This window comes from Anas acuta, chromosome 1 (genome assembly GCF_963932015.1).
Source record: "Anas acuta chromosome 1, bAnaAcu1.1, whole genome shotgun sequence".
In the NCBI taxonomy this organism is placed as follows: Eukaryota; Metazoa; Chordata; class Aves; order Anseriformes; family Anatidae; genus Anas; species Anas acuta.
Genome location: NC_088979.1, coordinates 64,496,673 through 64,516,271, shown reverse-complemented (window position 1 = coordinate 64,516,271; position 19,599 = coordinate 64,496,673). Strand labels below are relative to the sequence as shown.

The following is a 19,599-nucleotide window of genomic DNA, read 5'->3' as shown; positions in this document are numbered from 1 at the left end:
ATGAACGGAGTTTGCACAAAGACCTCACCCCAAAATACTGTTATGGGAGACAGTGAACCCAACTGTGATGTCCTGAAGGTGAACCCACACAAGGAGTGGGGAGGGAGAGATGCTCTTGGTGATGTAATTTCACCATGCCTGTGCTTTGCCCAGCACCAGGTAAGGCTGAGAGGTTATCCTCCATCATTATACTAGGGGAAAAATATGTTCATCTTTTGGAAGGGAGTGCTAAACACATCCCAAAATGTTCTTATAGTAAAGCACACGCAATGAAAAACATGGACATGTATTAACATAGCCTCCAGGTGACACATACCTCTTCACCAAGCAGGCTAGATCCTGTGGGACAAACTTTTGTTTATTTTGGCTGTGCTGTGGGACTCAGGGCTTTAGAGCAGCCCTTTGTCAGCGTATGTTAAGAGGAACAATGTATTTGTCCTTGACTTGCCTCCCTGCCTGCTGCTGGACTTGGGTGAAAGAAAATCCACCACAAAAGGCCAAGTGAAGGATGTCAATGGCATGTTCTGCCCCTCAGCTAAGGGTGGTTGCCTCTAACTGAGGTGCCTGCCTAGGTGCCAGTGCTAGCTCTTTCTCTCCAATGGTGCATGGCTGGAAGGTGGCTCATGGACCCCAGACTTCCAGTGCCACCACTGTCACAGCACTCAGATAGAAGGAGGACAGTTGTGTAAAGCAAAAAATGATATGTAAAAGTAACACATCAAAGTTGCTGCTTTTTTATGATTTCCCTTGCCAGGACCACCTGAACTACCTGAAAGAAATTTTATGTTTTTTGTCATGGGTCCGACCCCACACAACGCTTAGATGATGTGTTATTTAACTCCATTTCCTTTGGTTCAGAAGACAGTTCGATTCAGGAGACCTTGTCTGAGAGTATTGTTTTGCATGAAATCAGCACTTGCTGTTTGTCACATGGGTGATGAAGTCAGAGAAGCACCAAGCAGACAAGAAGCTGTCATCAGCTACTGCTCCTGTAAATCCCAAAGTAGCTTGTTCTTTTCTAGAAATTCCCTTTTTATTCAATCCTATAGTATGTGAAAAATAAAATAATAAAATCCTCCAGGACAGAGACTGCTTTTAGCCAGTTATACCTCAGACTCTTGTGGATGCTTAAGCATTACTTTCCCCTGCAAAGAGCTGAGCAGAAGACATTTGGGCCTTTCCCAGTCCAGTTTCAATCTTACCAGCAATGGCCTGAAACAACACAACCAGCCTGACCCAGGTTGACCCTGCGTTGAGTTGGGCTTGGACAACACCATCTCTGGAGAACCCAAACAGCCTAAATTTTTCTGGTTTTAACCCAGACTGGGGACAGTCAGCTCCCACTCAACGCAAATACCAGGCAGTATCTTCAGGGTGTTATTGGCAATCACAGGCCATAATAATGTTCCCTGTTGCTATTGGATTTTTAGGCACTGCTATCAGCCTCATTACCCATGGAAAACCTGCTGTGTGCTCAGCCATCAGCTTTCTGTTGGCAGCCCTGGCCTCCCTGACCTTGCGCTGTCCTGCAGCTAGGGTTGTTGCAGTGAACTGGACCTTTGGGGCTCCTTTCTGCCCAAAGTCAGCTACACTGTATTGATTATTTGTCTTGGAAGGAGCTGCCATCTGGATGATTAGTGTGGACCATTTTCTAACCACTGTCTAGAGACAAAACAAGCTGAACTCCTGCTGTGCCATAGCCACAACTGTGTTTTTTTTTTTTTTTTTTTTTTTTTTTTTTCTTTTTTTCTTTTGAAGTCAACTCTTCGCATTGCCTTTCCTCCCCTGACTGGAAGGACGGTTGTGAGAAACGTGAACCAGGGCTCTCCAATGTGTACTTCCTTGCTGCCTGAAATTCCAACAAAGGATGCTCATTGCAGTAACGTTCTTAATTCCTTTCAGCATCATGCTGCACCCCAACCCTTGCATCCCACACACCTCTGTAAGAGCCTCTTGAGGACGCCCAAAGCCTTTGCTTCAGCAAAATGTGTCTTGATGAAGCTGCAGAAACCTCACCAGATGAACGCAGGCACATATTTCAAAACAAGAGCTGTTCAGTTTATTGTATTTTTACCCTGACAGCTCCCTAGCTACACGGTGCCCAGCCTGCCTTTGGTGTCCTGCAGATGCTTGCAGCACTATTAGCACCATGTTCCCTGGCAGAACCACCTCCTCCTGCTGCTTACCCTGTCCTCTGCTGCCTGAGCACCAAGATGCTCCAAGAGGTTTGAGCTGAGCTCACACATAAAACTTCCAGGATCCTCCTGCAAAAAGCTTGAACTTGGAAAAGACCGCATCCTAGGTTTCTAGTCAAGGCCAGTATGGTCACATATAAGATTTTCTACTATCACAGGCAGGAAAGATGCAAGGAGGCAATACCCAAGGTCAATACTAGAGAGCAGCTGAATTAGGTCCCATATGTATGTCCTAGAAGACAGATTCTTCCTTTTTAAGAACTTCCGTGATCCTACAGAAAAGGAGGCTCAGGGGCGACCTTATCACTTTCTACAGATACCTTAAAGGAGGCTGTAGCGAGGTGGGGGTTGGTCTGTTCTCCCACGTGCCTGGTGAAAGGATGAGGGAGAATGGGCTTAAGTTGTGCCAGGGGAGGTTTAGGTTGGATGTTAGGAAGAACTTCTTTACCGAAAGGGTTGTTAGACACTGGAACAGGCTGCCCAGGGAGGTGGTGGAGTCACCATCCCTGGAGGTCTTTAAAAGACGTTTAGATGTAGAGCTTAGGGATATGGTTTAGTGGGGACTGTTAGTGTTAGGTTAGAGGTTGGACTCGATGATCTTGAGGTCTCTTCCAACCTAGAAATTCTGTGATTCTCTTGCCGTCTCCCCCAGAGATGCACAGGCTTATCCCAGCCCTTACTATCCCTTTCCTAGAGTTTCCTCATCGAGTCCTGCAGTGTCATACTGGCCCTCTCCTGCCCTCTAAACCAGGACTAGTTCCAGGACTGGTGTAAAGGAGGGTGAAGTCCTTGCCCTGCCCACACATCCCCCACTTTAACTGATGGCTTTAATCCAAGGAGGGATTACTTTGGCCACAGCGAGGCAAATTAAGGTTGTCCAAGTCCAGAAGAGCAGTAGATACTTTCACTTGAAACTTCAAATCTACCAGTTTTGGTGAAACAGAGCACCTGTTTTTTCATAAACATTCTGTACTTGCTGACTTCAGCCTTCTCATTTAACCACCTTTGTTTGTCAGTCACCCCAATGAATTCTCTAAATTCTCTATCCACCTCTAAAAAAAAAACAAAAAAAACCAAACCTTTATCTTTCACTTAGCCATCCACATTCTATTGTGTATCTATCTAGGAATAAATGACAAACATAATTAAAAGTATTTATTAAAAATCAACATATTTATACATTTGTACATTTCACAGACTGCTGTATATGTTCACCAACATAACCATTAAGTCAGAAAGCATTAACAGTACAGATTTCCATCCGAACAAAATTTACTGCAGGGGAACTTCAGTTTTATAATCAACCGTTGTAGAATGTCATTAACTTTGTTTCCTTCAAAAATAGCAGCACATTTAATTATCAGTGTTCACAGGGCACAAGCCCCAAAGTGTTGTACAGCAGGAGAAAAAACAGTAAATAGATGCAATGGGAGGAGAGCTCACAATGAAAATGTATCGGTTACTGCCGATTATAAACAGCAGGATGTAATAAAAGACTTAGGTCTATGCTGAATAAAGACTGCAGCAAATTGGGAAAAGTAATAAAATGAAGCTACCTCTTGATTAAACTGTATAAAATAACATCTTTTAATGTCATTCAGGATAGGAGTCTTGCAAATAACAGGTTTTGTTATAAAGATTAAGCAGAATCAAGATAATGCTTGTGTGCTCAAATATGTAATGAAGGTCTCAAAACATACACTCCATCTCCACCACCACCTTTCCAGTTGACATTATAAATGTTTCATTTCATTGATGTAACTAAGTGGTATTTTATTGAGCAGATATAGATGTGCTAAGGAACATCCAGAACTCTCCAGACTAACACGCATGTCAATTTATTTATGGCTAGGAAACCAATATTAATTGGGTAATACAGGTTATAGGTTTCGGAGGTTGGAGTGTGGGCAGTAAAACCACGTTCTCATTGTAGCCTAAGCTCCTGTGCACAATGGAGCCACTGGAGGACAGGCTGCCTGAAAAAGTCACTTCATCGGTTCTGCTGGTGTACTCTGTATAAAGAAAAATTGCTGATGTTTTTCCAGACTTTGAGCCCATTATTCTCATAATATTATTGACATGATAACTCTTCAAATCATAGAAATGAAGACCTAACAAACTCTCCCTAGTCATAAATGTACAGCTGTTACTTCGAACACAGCACCGGATTCTGGGCAACTTTTTTCCTCTTTTTGCCTTCGAGAAGGAAAAAACCGCACAGGATGGCATACACACAGATAATAGACAACGTTTATGAGAGGAAAAGAGGATATACAAAAGAAATAAAAGGGTTTAAGAAGTGCTTTTTGTATGTCAGCCACTGTAACGGAGGATGGCTAAAAATAGTCAGAAATGCAGTATTTCCTTAATTAGAAATTGTGGTAAATGAGTCTCAATACCTGAAAAAGCATCTTTGAGAGAGACTAACCTCACCTGCTATGCCCTGAATCACAGTCACACTGTGACATTACAAAAAATTCTGCACTAGTGTTTGGATTTCAACACATACAAAATTGAGGACATTCATCAGCAAAAAAAATCCGAAGATCAATTACAAACAACTATTTTACCAAGAGCTAAATTAAGAAGAAATGTTCTGCCTCAACCTCTTTTCTCCAAGGGCAGGCTGCATCCCCTAGCTGGACAAAGAGAAGAAAAAAATCAACAGCTTTACCTCTCAGAGCCCCAAGTCCATTCAATTTCAGATCTAGAAGGATGGTCAATGAAATTATTTTCTTTCCTGTCTTTATTAATCTAGTTGGCAATTAACAACCAGATTATTGTTCCCCCACTGCTGCTGTAGCCATGTCAGAAGAACTTCCCAAAGCAGCAACGCTGTCCCAGCATTTCAGGTGTACAAAACAAGAAAGAGCAAACAGCGCTAAGAAATGGAGGAACAAACTCGAGTTCTGCAATTTGAAGTTCTTACGCAGAGAGGTGGTGGAGTTGTCCTCCTAGGAGGATTTAAGTGCAGACACCTTCCATGAATTTCCTGGTGATAAAATACAGCATCCCACACACTGCTCTGACATAGGCTGCCATCTCCTCTGATCATGCGATGTCCTAGTTGCCCTAGTTGCTGAAGTGCTGTACGCACACTGCGGCAGCATCCTTCACCTGCCACTGCCCTGCTCTACCTTAGCCTCATGCTCGTTTTTTGCTTTTTCATTTTGCTACCATGGGACTTTCATATTAATTCATCCAAATGATGGTGTAAAACTCATCTGGGAAAAAAAAAAAGCCAACAATGTATGAAAGAAGTGTTAATGCCTTTGCCAGTCCCCATTCCTGGAGGGCTAAAAGATTAGATCTCCCATTTTCAACAATCACCTTTCTGGTCATCAGTGTTTGCAGACACGTTACCTTGTGTTACTCCTATTTCTGTATTAGTTATGTATGTAGAAATAGACACTTGTTACTGCTACGTTTTAGCCAATGCAAAAAAAATGAAAAATCATTAATATAAACAGTTTATATTTTCCAGCCTTACCTTTTCATGCAATAGCAATTAAGAATTTTCTTGTGGTCTGGAATAATATGATCTCTAATCCATTGCAACACTAGTTGACAAAGACTAAGTTTGTTCATCACTACCTAGCAGCCAGAATTAGTCTTGACCGTGCAGAGTGATGTTTGCTTTAATACCTCCTTATTAGATGAGAATGAAGAGCACACTGAGGATGCTTGCAGCAAAATAAAGTAATTCTTATGAATAGCATGCTACTATACGCAAAGTTTATCAGATCTTTGGAAGGTCACTGCCTTTCTGTCAGCAAATATTTTGAGGATAGGGAACTACAAATTTGTCTGTCATCATTATTATTTGTATACATGATAACTGAAAATCATGAATACAAGATACAGAACCTGCTCGTATCAATTAAACGCTGGATAATCACTCATAATAGAAGTGACAAAGAATGTCCTTTTTGAAGGTGCTTTTCACTAAATGTAGAAAGAGAAAAAACAACAACAACTTTTTTTTTTTTTAAACCCAACATGATGGCTATACTTTTCTGAGTTCTGATTCAGGAAAGAGAAAGATCCAAAGGGCTTTTACTTCAAACAGAAAGAAATATCCTGGATGCAGCCTGGTTGCCCATTCCTGGATGCAACGCAATGTTTATGGAAAGGCTGGCTTATGAAACAGCCTTATAACACTTCTGAGACTTCTGCTGAGACCGCAACTAGATGATATCATGCAGATGATCCACTTTGCGGGAAGTCTGAATTCTGATTTGGAACACTAAAACAGTAAGAAGCCCTACTGACTGTCAGCTGCATGCTGTTCACTATTTATTAGAGCATTAAAAAATTGAAAGAAATGCTTTGACTTTGAAATTCTTAACTTTTATTTAAAGTCATCATTTTCAAACTTTTTTTTTTTTGTGGGATGCTGCCTCTTTTAAATTGCTTTAAAATGGTTAAACAATTCATCCTGGCAGTTAAATATTTTTTCGTTGTCTGAAAAGCTTTAGTTTACAGAGCATTTTGTAGACTACAACAAATCCAGTACCCCTGTAGTGCATCTTTGTAGATTTGCTCCCAATTATACCACCTTTCCATGATTCTGATTGCACAAAGTCATCCACAGGTACTAACACCCATTCTTGTGGAGTTTCAATCTGCTTAAGTTATGTTATAGCAAACATTTAGCATGTAACCTATATGCTTATGCATCAGCTACATGCTTATCCTCCAAGGAAACTCTATGATAAGATCAATTTATTCAACTGTATGTACAGTATATTTGCATATTAATAAATAAATCAATATTAAAGTATCTTCCCCATATAAAAGTGACTACAGCCTGACCAGACAATCTGACTTCATTTTTTTCTTCCAAGCACAGCTGTGTGACCAAGGCAATCAGTTCCCACTCAGTTTACTACAGTAACTGTAGGAGTAGAAACCTAACAAACCAGTGCTCAAGTTTAAATTCCGTACAGCAGAGAGGGGAAGGAAATAAAAGTACTAAAAAGTGCAAAAGCCAATGACTCGTAGAGCAAAGAACAAGTTCATAATGTGATCCTGGGGAAGAGAATCCAAAAGAGGACATGCTGCAGCAAACATCATAACCAAAGTATGTTTTGTCCTGATAGTCAGCTGCATTATGCCAGTCTTGTCGTGTAATGCTCCAAGAATTCCAACTTCAAGAGATGCCATCTCCACCTCTACACATTTATCAACACCGCATTCAGTGCAAAGTGACATTTCTGAAAATAACTGTTTACCTTGTCTCCATGACATTCATCCTTACTGTGAAGAAAAGGCTTGCTTTCTTTGTCTGTTTGTTACTATATACAGAAGAGCCTATATTTACACCTCTCTGTGGTAGTGAACTTTTTTTCCTATATCTACATTCATTAGAAATTGAGAAGGCAAGTGGCCGTATTTTATGGTTATGAAATTCTTCCCATTAACCCAAGGACTATCTGTTCATCTTGATTTATACTTAAAGTAGCTGCACTTTGTTCTTTTTTCCAGCCCACTTTCAATGGGATGCAAGTCATGGGAACTTGTGGGACCTGGAACATATTTCAAGTCTGATTGCTGGAGGTGGAAGAGTGATGAGCCATGTTTGAATTCAGACGTCTGTTTGCAGCACAGTGTGTGTGGACCATACCCCCATTCGGGTATCTTACAAATACAGGCTCGCAGAAAGGATTTTGGCACACTTGACAGACCTTTTTGTCCGAAAGGAGAATTGGAGTTCCTTTTTGTTTGACCTAAAGAAAAAAATTCCAAACATGAATCTAGCAAGAAAGGAAAATAAGATGCAGAAAAAGAAAAACACAACAAAACACAACAGATCATTGGTAACATCAACATATCATTACAAACACGGTCAATGACATAAATGGCAAAAAAAGATTTAGCTTTTTAAAACTATTTAACTTGAAATTAAATTTCCACATTCATGCTGGTTTATTTCCATGCTTCTCCCTTTTTAAACTGTTTTTCAAAAGAAAGGCACTCACACATTTAGTATAGCTAAAAACCTGCAACAGCTTCCTAAACAAGGACACATGACAATTCGAAAGAATGTGACGATACTCGGTTTGCTTATCATAGACAGATTAAGCTGGATAAACTTTTATTAGACCAAAAAGAAATCAAAAATCCACTGGAAACTTTAAGCAATACAGTTATATAGCTTGGAATAGAAAAATGCTTCGTAAGTGAATTCATCACTAAGCAAAGACTGACAAACTTTAATTAACGCCAAGTGCTGTGCGTTAATGCCAAGCTTTCTTGCAACTTCTGACAGTGCTCAATCCTAGCAAGAAAATGCTCCGTTGTTCAAAAAAAAACAAAAAACAACAAAACAACCAACCAACCAAAGAAAAAATACCAACACAACTGAAAGAGCTTCATTAATCCAGAAGTTTCAGATTCAGATTCATTTTCATTCAGTCCACAAGTTCGAAGTTGTTCCTATTTCAAGGCTCCACCTCCCCTTTTGTTTTACTGAGAAAGCATAAAATTGACTGTAGTAGCCATGGCAAAAAAAAAAACCACACTTATAAATGCACCAATTAAAATTGCCAAGGACCTGATCTCACCTTTCTCCTAACTCTTCAAGTGTCTGATTATAATTAAGATATATAATAAATACAGAATAAAGCTTCAAAGTGCCTCTGGTACAAACACCTTTGTTAAAAGCAAAAACCTACCTTCTCGTATTTGTAGATCAAGTTTTCAGCTTGTGCTAACCCAAGTGCAGCCTGAGTCATTCTTTTTGTATGAATGCTTTGCCTCACTGCTCCGGCCAGGAAGGGGGAAAGGAGCTGCACTGACCAGCTGTCAGGCAGCAGCTGCAAAACCAGAGCTGCATCAAACTCAGCAGCGTGGTTATTCAAGAGATCCACAGCAGCCATGACTAGTGAATAATCCGAAGCGCCTGGATTTAGATATACCGACAGCAGCATATGGAAAAGCCTCCGTCTGTACTGCAGATCTCTGTTCTCAGAGTTCCATATACAGTATTCTTCAGCAGCATGGAAGTCCTTCAACTCATGGACAAGGATATGCAAAGCCTTCTCATGTTCTTCTAGTTTTCCATATAAAATTGCACTTTCCATATGAAGGTCTGTGCCACGGACTTTGTCTGTTAAATGAGAAACAAGGGAACATTTGCTCAGTGGAGGAGAGAACACTACTGCTTCTCCCAAATTCAAGGTAGACAAGCCCACAGAGATCAATTCCCACTAAGTATGTGTATGGAAATACAATGTTTTTTCCCCTAAAACTATTTTGTTTTTCAAGAAGGAACACACACACAAGCATTATGTAAGACAAAAAAAGTAAATAAATCTGTGTTCTGAAAGACATGGATTTCAAGAGAATAATCCACGTTGCAGCTCTTACTCTTAAAAAATTAAAGATAAAAAAGAGCAAGACTTTCCATCAGAATCTTATACTTGTATATTATTGTTATATAGTATTTTATTAACTTGAAAGGCAAGGAGGCAGTAAATGTTATTTCATTATTTTAGTTGTTACTCACCTGTTTCTATTTCAACAGCCAGCAGATTTTTCTCACTGACTTTTAGAAAGTATTTCACATCTTTCAGTACAACAAGGCATTTCCCTTTCAACCACTGGAAAGTACATTAACAAGCAAGGCAAAGAAGCACTGGCCAGAGGTATTTTACCTCAACCATTGCTTGTCTTATATTACAAATAAGGTATATACTGTCTTTTTCACTTAAAAAAGGATCCTCTTTTTTTTCTGCTCAGCATGAAACCCAGTTTTCACAGCAGGAGGCAGTTACGTACAACAAAAGTTCTAGTGATCACACTCCTCAAAGCTTTTCTATAGTTCACACTAATTAAGAAACAGACTGCTTAACAAAATTGTAACTTTTCCATTTGCAAAAGATTGTCATGTTACATGCACATCATTAAAAAGAAGCAGGAAATTAAGAAGGTACTGTATGAAGATACTTTTTCTATCTAGTTACATGCTCTGTGTTTGATGAAGTGGCAAACATGCCTTTCTAATTCATGAACTCAGATCAAAAGGTGATGGTAACAGCTGCTGTCTTCACTGAATTACCTTAAATAGGTGAATTTGGTCGATAGTTTTACCATCTAGAAACCTCAATTTTTATTTTTTTTTTAATCCTTAAGAGAACTTTATAAACGCTGTATGTTAGCTCCAGCAGGAAGCAAAGTTGCAGAGAAGTGTGTCTTACCCAAAATAAAGTGAACTCTATAAAGATCAGATTTCTGAAGAAGACTGCGTAGTTTTGATAGAAGTTCAGTTGTTTCTGTACAATTATCCATGGTCACAGATTTTCGCTGAAGTATTGCCTCCAAATATAATGCAGCTAGATGAGTATGATACTTTTCTTTCTACAAATGAAAAGAGCAATGTTAGCTCAGTTTACAAATCCAACTCCTCCTCCCCGTAACACTTCAATGAATATGTACATAATTACATAGAAATGTTTAAGTTCATTCAGTTAATTCAGATAATCCAGAAGTCTTTTGTTCATGCAAATACACAACTTATTCATACCAGCTTCACATGACAGGATATGCTCTATGTACAATACTGGGTTCTCTACATCAACAAGTCAGGTATTTCTGAAATACAGATATGATATCTTATTCCTAAACCTCTTTTCACCTTAAGTAAAAAGATTAATAAATAGCTTTTCTTGTGCAAAAATTATTTCCTTTCAAAAGCTCATCTAATGAAAGTCAATGCAGTAAAACAGATCTCTTTTGAGTACAAGGATGTTTACTCTTCTCCTCTATTTTCCCTAGTTTAAAAAAAAAATGGTTTAATGCAGTTTTTACCATATTCAGATATGTTTTTCTATTTATACAATAAAATCTGAGAAAGCCACCACCAGAGGTAGACAAGCACTCTGACAGCACAATGCTTTCTGCATTATTCATTACCTCATAGTCATCAAAACAAGCTGATGATTTGACTACTGTTTGAAACATTCTCACTAAAGCAGTCATAATACTCTAGTGTGTATATATATAACTTTACTCAGCCTTTACTAGCAGGTGGTAATAAGACTATTTAAAAGTTTATTTTAAAATATTCATAACATTAGAAATAGTACATTAATTGGTCAGTGTAGCACATCTGGAATATCTGCAACAGCAGAGGGAAACCATTGATCTAGTATGTATATTTTAAGAACGTAAATTCAGGAACTGGTCAGACTTACTGAGTTTCTTCAATGTTTATTTCTTTATATTCATTACTTGATAAAGGAACTTTTCTTATGCTTAAAATGTCTCATATCCAAGTACTATAACGCTTTCCTGCCTCTGTATTATACTTAAAAAGCAACCAAGAATAAAATAATAGTCACTTCAACTAGCAAACACATCTTTTGGACATTCAACAAAGAGATGCTTGGAATTCTACAGAGTGAGAAATGCATGTTTTAATTTTATTTCTTCTTCAGATCACTCCAGAAGAATAAAACATACCTACTTTTAATACATTGAATTAGCAATTTTAATACATTACTACCACTGTGCAACAGGATTAGTGGTTGCTCAGACGTTTTTCTATGATCTTATTGGAGATGTACATTTTTCTCTTTTTGAAAAAGCAAACTATAAATCAGTCACATTCTCTAATGGAGAAACTACACCACCATAAGTTCAGATGTTTGAAAGCGATAGATGATACTTCAAAAAATATGGCTTTTAGTGCAGTCAATTCTGACAGACTGAGTACACTCTTATGTTTCACCTTCTCCCATGCACTTTGTAGGTGGCTCAAAGTTTTGTGTGTTAACTACTCCTTATTTGAGGATGTATAGTTCAGTCTCAGTGAGTGCCATACTTAGTATGCAAGCATCCCAGAGAAATTTTGATTTAAATATCTTAAATCACTGTTTGTGGATTGAGCCTCATCAGTGACACAGAAAAACAAGTGAGAATCAGATGTAGAAAAACGGACACATGATAGGCAACCGCCTTGCCATCATGAGTCGAACAGTTATAAACAGATGGCCCATCTCAGCTCCTCATTTTCCAGTTTAACTTTACAATACTCAGAAGAGAAACACTGATATAAAAATCCTTCATATTATGTGCATTTCTTCTAGAATTTGGCTATTTTCAGAGTTACTCACCACATGCATAGGATTCAGAGTGTAAACTATTTTTGATATTTTTGTAGGACTCACCTCTATTTTTCTTTCTAATACAAGATGTTCTAGATATTTAACACGTGCTTTAGGGTATTTGTTAAGGCAACTGATGATATCATCTGGATTGATGTTTTTCTCTTGTTCTTCCACAGGCCTTTTAGTAAAAATCTGTACTCCAACCTAGAAAGAGATAATTGTATTTAGGAGCTCACTGACAATTATTTTATTACGATTTAAATGTCTACTTAATTGCACTATCAGATCAGTTAGTACATTATTCAGAAAACAGACAATGTAAAAACTCACTCACACCATTAAGATTACACTACTTTGTGCTTAATGTGATCTTACCTGCTCCTATCTCCCCTACCTCATTTGGTGTTCTAAACATTGCCAATACAATGTATCATTCTATATTGTTCTATATGTGTACGTTATATATGTTACATGTTAGGCATACTCTCTACTGCCTACAAGAAGCGTTGAACAGATCTGGAACAGAACGAGGGATTTCAGTCCTTTTTAACAATAAAGCGTAAGTTGGAGACCAGACTGTTTACAAACTTCTCCCTTTGTGTATATCATCACTTTTAAGAGCCTTCTGCAACGACCAAAACCAGAGTTGAGAAATCTGGTAATTACACGCAATAACTGAGCTTTTAATTAATTTAGATTAGGTAGTGACCAGTTCCAACAGCACAGACTAATTCAGCATAAAACATCCCACTTCACAGCACAGTACAGCAACAGATGTTATAAAATTCTATTTTTAAGTAAGTTAATTTGTTTAGCAGTGAGAAGTTATCTTGAATGAAGGCTAGTTATTCTATAATTCCTATAATGTAAACAGATAGTACCCTTCACCGAAATCCTTTCATAGATGAAAAAACAACAGCAGCTAACGTCTTCAGTGATTTTTTTTTTTTGAAGATCTAAGAATTATCTTAGAAATGGGAAAAAAGATTATGTATCTTTCATTGTTTAGACGGTTCAGAATGACCTAAGTTTTGTTTCCAGAAAAAGAGTCAGCAGTTAATCACCAGCATAGGGATTGCTAACATTGGGACTTAGAAAAACTGAGAAGAAAACTTAGGTTTCTATCAGTTACTATTTACTAGTTACTAAATATTCAGCAAAAACAGTCCAATCAGCTACCAAGATGATATGAATATTATTCAACAGCCAAACATTTCTGCAGCATTATATATATGATGATCTGGAAAAAGTACACCAATTACAAACCTCTTCATTTTTTAGTAAAACCCATTCAGAGTACTTCCACACTAGATCTTGGTCTGAGCAGAACGTAAGGAAGTCTACTATGTATTCATAGAGATCTGAACGTGTAGAATCTTCAATGTCTCCGTCAACTATCTGCACCCATAACTGAAAAAAAAAAAAAAGATTCAAGTGCTTAAAAACAGGTACTGTCTTCTAACTCGAGATGTATGCAAGCTACTACAACATTTCATAGCAACCATTGGTACTTGTACAATTAGAAAGGGCTTCTAGGAACATCAGTTGTAAGGGACCACACTGGTTGCTAAATTCGTACCTCTTGTCCATCAGTCTTTTCTTGTACCTGCCATATTCAACTAGTTCCAACCCCATTATGTGTGGATTCTCATTATCTGAGAATGACTAGTAGAAGAACTGAGGTGGAAGTACACCAACAAAGAAAGTTTTTGATAAGAGTCCTTTTCTCTGGTACACAGTCTACTTCTCATGTTTTTGGAGAGTGCAAAAGAAAAGCAAATGTTTCAAACAGGTTGGAAAAAAAATATTGTTCTTCTTTTATTTTGACTGAAGAACTTTAATCACCATGTGAGAAGATTTCCTTTTAGTTCTAATTTTAATTTGTGTAAGAATTGCCACATCTAGCAGACCAGTTTAGCAATAAACTTTACTCCTTGAAACAAATAGAAAAGTATCTTGTATGCAACAATGGACCTTCCTGGTTCATTTCCTTACTATCTTTCTGCCCAGGAAATTACTATTTACATTTAATTGTCTTGAATACATTTGACAGTAACTGCAATAAACACACTCTAAAAGCCTCACAGCAAACTGCTTAGATACTAGATATGGCCTGAGATATGCGTTATTTATTGATCAAGCACATCTTTCTAGATGAAGTTTTTTAGACGCTAATAACAAAGCTATTTTGTCTGCAGTCTGTAATCCACCACTGGTCTTAATGACATCAGAAGGGGGTCCCTAAAGGAATTACTAGATCAGTTGAAACTTGATATTGCAAGTTACATCCTAACCTGGCGATGAGCAGTGAACAAATTCCCAGTCGCTATCAGTGGCTGTCATGAGATTACACTACTGTTCTGCTCCTTGTATACAGACTGATCAGCACAGGATACGTCCTGAAGTCCCTCAAACACCATTTGAAATGGTATCTTGATGATTTTAGTGCTTTTGTACATTTTTTTTTTTTAAGTACAAACATTCTGATATAAACAGTTATGATTAAGAACAGGATGCAAATCACTATCATCTTCAATAACTGAGAGTCTTTCAGATCTAACATTAGTTTACTCAAGGAAGTGTTAGCATACGTTTCTTAGATATACACATCACTTTCCAAAACGTGAAATTAGCACTTCAGCTTTTTATCTCAGAGGTAAGATTTTGGAGTGGTTTACAGATGACACTAAAAGCTTTATTCTGACCTGAAGTGCAGCAGCATCTTGACCATTGTAGTGATAAAGGAGACCAAGGGCAAAATACCTGTATAAAAAGAGAAAACAGTATTAAAGTTTCTAGATCTTCCTTACCAATTCCATTATTTGATTAACAAGGAATATAACAGTATTTTACAGTGGGAATTCTAGGTGACATGAATATAGCTGTGCCTACATTCAAAGGAGAGAAGTTCTGTCCTAGAAAAGTGTCTGTTTCTCTCCCTAAAGATAGTTTCTAGCTACTAGCTCCAGCCTGAACAGTGACAAACTACTTGTCAAATTAGAGATGATTCCCTTGCTGTTCTTCAAATTTCACATACACACCTAACAACTCCAAATAAGTATTCCACCAATCGTTAATCATGTCTTCAAAATCAAATTCATATGATGCTTTTATTTAAAACTCTGTTTCACTATCAGAAACATTTTCTTTAGTGCAACACAAAATCAAGTCAGGCAAGGAAGAGCTTTGTACAGTACACCCACACAGGGATGTTTTTGTGTCCTGTAATACAAATGAAGCTGAAGTTCTACAATGGCTGTTTCCACAAAATGACTTTCCACAATTCATATTTGCAAGAGCTTGCCAAGCAAAGCATGCATGCCAAGAGGATTCAACAAAACACCTAGAAGAAACGAAACCACTCTAAATCTAATCACAATTAAACGCTCCCTGTCACCGCTGTAGTTGCTACTACTGTACTACATGTTTTAAAGAAATTAAATCCAAGACAGAGACACTACCTACGACTGGAATATTTTACACATTTACTATCTGGTGTTGCCTGTTTAATGACTAACACCCAATTCTCCACCCACGTGTATTTCTAAATTGAAGTCACTTGCAGCCATCTTAAGCAGCGTCCTTTTAGTGAATCAGTGGGTGTTCAAAATTCAAAAGCAAGCCTTCTTTCCCTGAATAAGTGAGTATAATTTAAAAGCTACTAGTTAGCGGATAGTTTCTACATGTTTTGAGGCATCTTTTCCTTCTGTCCAAGACATCAAGAGGAGTATTGCTACTGCATCTATTTAACTCTCACATTATCATGAGAGCAAATAAATTGCTTGTCCTCCCATCCCCCCAACCAAATCCATATCAAAACTTATTTTTGTGTTGGACACAAAGTTTCAGGGAAAAAACAGTATTTATCAGCATAGGACAGAATGAATTTTCATTACTTCAGACTATCAATTAATACCTTTCCCCTTAAATTTGTAAATGCTCACAAGTCAGACCAAAATGTCTTTTGGACCTGAAGTTGGAGAAACTGAAAGGATTTGAACACATTGCTCTAAAATTCAACAGCGTTTAAGACAAACGTGTTTTCTCCTGGTCTCAAAGGTACCTCACTCAAAAAATCCACTCACTTTTTGTGCTTTTCCAGCCAGGCAGCGCTATCTGTTAATAGACAAAAGTTCTCTGAAACCAGCAGATCTAGCAGGCTTTCGTGATTTGCCTCCGCATATAACTTGAGTAAAGCTGTGTCGATGTCTTCCTTGTAGCCATTTGCAACCTCAGTGCTGCGGACTTCATTCAAGTAACTCATGAGGAATCGTTTGCATTTTGTCATCTTCTCCTGGTCCCCTTGGGTCAGCTGGTTGAGGTCAGCATACTCATGCAGAGGGGGATGAGACCGTATAAATGAAGAGGAAGTAGGCAACAGGAAGGGGTAGAGAGAGATCAGCTCCCGGACGTCAAGCTGGCCGCTTCTGCAATTACAGTGTCAAACTAGATGAAGCAAAAAGAAAGAAAAAGTATACATAGGCACAAAAAAAATGTAACATTCTGGGAACATGTGCTTTAGAGTCAGGACACTAACATGTCAACACTGGAGAAAGGATCTTTAGAATAAATTAGGATTTTATTTTATTTATTTATTTTAATATTTCTACCCAAATTTGTTATTCTTTTTATGCCCCTAGAGTATCAAGAATTCAGAGACTGGCTAGGCTTTTACTTTTGACATCCTACATATATCTGGTGGCATATACAAAAATTGTCTGATTAGGCCTAGTGCCATTCCTAGCAGCATCATAGATTTCATCAATATGTTATGGTAGTTAATATGCTGATCGACACACAAAAAAAAGAGACAATGAACCCTTTCAGGCAAGCCAAAGACTGTGCAAATGTAGTTCTGTAGAAGACAGGAGTCTCCCTTAGAGAGCTGAAGCTTTCAGAACACGTTTGGATGATGAAAATGTTTTCCCCACCTCTGAAATACACCAGATTGGTCTTTCAGTTTACTTCTTTAGGAGGCTCTGAAAATGAACTGTGGGTACTAATCATGCATCCTGCTAACCAGTAAGAGGAAGTCTATTCTGCAAGCTTAGGTGTCAGGCATACATCAATGTCAGATACTAGTGAGAGGCTTTTCCCTCCACATGTGTAGGGTATCCTATCTAGGAGCAGGCTGTAACACAGATATGTTACCCAAAACATTTTTCTTTCTACCTCACTGAAGAAACTCCTCAAGTATTCACAGAGTGAATGTTGTGACAGAAGAATAAAACAGAATTTTGTTCATGCGGCAAATACCTTCCTTATTTTCACAGCTAGAATGATTCTTCCTCCTAGGCTTTGCTATAGGAGAACTGCAAGAAACCAGGGGTTGTGATTCAGTTCCCTGTCAAATTCATTACTCAGAATTGATCTTTAAAGATGCATAGTCCTGAACTGCAGAAGATACTGTTGCTGAAAAAAAATCAAAAGGAACTTCTGAAGTTCTTCAAAATAAATCCTGTTTAGTTACTATTTTGTTGCAAATAAAACTGAAATAGTTTTGATCTATCCAATGATCAGCAACCTCAGAAAGATTTTCCCTTCACAAATGTGATTGGGAAGTATCCCAAAAGCAAACAAGTCCTAACTACGGAAGCAGATGAAGCAGGAAGACTTTTACCTTCTGCAGGCAATCAAGTGTGAAAGATCTGGGCAACCTGCTCTAGGTGGCCCTGCTTGAGTAAGGACCTTCAGAAGCCATTTCCAACCTCAACCATTCTGTGATCCTACCAGGTGGGTTAATCCCTCCTTTACTGTTCCGAAGCATGGAAAGCAATGTGGTATGCCTCAAGCTGTTCAATTCTTGCCAGAGTAATTATTCCAAAACTATCCAGGAAATATGAACTGGTAAGAAGCATCTCCATGGCAACATTATTATTTTATATATATTTTTTAAAGTTCTAAATAGCTATTTGAGAGTATCCTTTGGCTACTAAATCTGTACCAGAAGAATGAAATTCTGGGAGACTGCAACAACAGCAAGAAATTTAAGAACAGTAAGCACCCTGTTCCAGAACCTAGTGACCACAACGCATGGAAACAGCATCAGAGAAAGCAGAAGTCCTCAAGAGAGAAAAATCTGAATACGACAAACCTTCCTGTGAAAAGAGGTTTGAAAAGAAAGTTTTTCTAATTCATAAACAGAGCTCCTACTGTCTAAAAAAACCCCTCTACACTAGGAAAGCCAGCCTCTACTAAGAAGCAGTGTTCATGTCTACTTTGCAGATTCCTGCAGTTGAGGTTTCCTTTTAATTCCTTATTTCAGACTTCATATTTGGTTTTGAAAGCTTTAGATCCACATTACATGGAACTCAGAGGTAGATGAGATTTATTTTTAAAGATGCAGAATAACCAGGAAATAACAAGTTTTGACAGTGGTATGATCTGACAGTTCAAAGAGCATTTGGACTTAGATTAATGTAGTTGCAGCTCTGGTTAATTCAACTACTCCACATAAATTAAGACAACTTCAGGACCACTACGTAATATGACATTAGATGCTTTACAGGAGTAAATTAATTGTATTTAAATAAAGAAGAGACTTTTTTCCCTACAAGGTTGTTCATTGATTTAATGTTAGAACGCAAAGCTAATCCATAACTTGAATAACATCGTAAGTCCACTCCAAATTTGTGTAGGAGTCTTGATAAATCCATGGAAATTAAAGTACAGATGGACAAGTTTCCTTGTTGGCATGCTCTCACATACTTGGAGATGGCCTAAGCTTAGATGGAGACTACAAGCGTGGAGAAGTTAAAAGTGTTGGATTTAACATGCCACGTTTAACAAGTTTTAAAACATTTTCCAACTTCTACGTTTGCTGAGGCTCTGCACCTGTTCACCTTACCATCCAACTTCTCCTAAATGAGGAAGTAGTTACCTCACCTCTGAGCTTCATGGATTCTGGCCTTAATGGCCATTTGTTTCCAGAAGAAGAATGAAAACCAGCTTCCAATGTGGGCTAGGCCATGCCTTGGGCTGTGAATCACCAGTGGCTCTCTCAGCAGGTCTGACTTGAGCTCAGATCGTACAATTTTGTTCTCCCCACAGCAATGCTAACTGGCAATTAGGCAACCTCCTTAAAAGCTAAGCATCACTCAGAACAGACTTCTTCAGAGACATAGCAAATGCTGAAAAACAGCCCCACGTGCCTGACTGACTAATGTTCACCTCAAGGCTCATGGCTCCTGAGAGCTGCAAGTTTTGGCTTGGGCTTTTTCCACTATCTTCAAAGGAAATGATATAAGAGAGTTACAAATATCACCTTCCCTTGGAATATTTGTTTGAGTTTT

General features: G+C 38.2%; 2 protein-coding genes across 4 annotated transcripts in view; one reads left to right on the top strand and one right to left on the bottom strand.

The window, feature by feature from the left end:
• Nucleotides 1–2,376, top strand: GPR45 (G protein-coupled receptor 45). The gene is given in 5 exon segments (XM_068670941.1): nucleotides 1–159; nucleotides 1,394–1,724; nucleotides 1,769–1,806; nucleotides 1,808–1,961; nucleotides 1,964–2,376. Coding segments are annotated over 5 exon segments (798 nt in total). The 3' UTR covers nucleotides 2,080–2,376.
• Nucleotides 2,377–3,326: 950 nt separating this feature from the next.
• Nucleotides 3,327–19,599, bottom strand: part of TGFBRAP1 (transforming growth factor beta receptor associated protein 1) — a 34,935-nt gene continuing 18,662 nt past the window's right edge. For all 3 annotated transcript variants that reach the window (XM_068679797.1, XM_068679808.1, XM_068679819.1), the window contains exons 6-12: nucleotides 16,393–16,734; nucleotides 15,013–15,070; nucleotides 13,574–13,717; nucleotides 12,368–12,511; nucleotides 10,397–10,556; nucleotides 8,873–9,306; nucleotides 3,327–7,924 (exon numbers count right to left, since the gene is read on the bottom strand). In XM_068679797.1, the coding sequence (XP_068535898.1) occupies nucleotides 7,736–7,924; nucleotides 8,873–9,306; nucleotides 10,397–10,556; nucleotides 12,368–12,511; nucleotides 13,574–13,717; nucleotides 15,013–15,070; nucleotides 16,393–16,734 (1,471 nt within the window). In that variant the 3' untranslated portion in view covers nucleotides 3,327–7,735. The remainder of the gene's footprint in view (nucleotides 7,925–8,872; nucleotides 9,307–10,396; nucleotides 10,557–12,367; nucleotides 12,512–13,573; nucleotides 13,718–15,012; nucleotides 15,071–16,392; nucleotides 16,735–19,599) is intronic.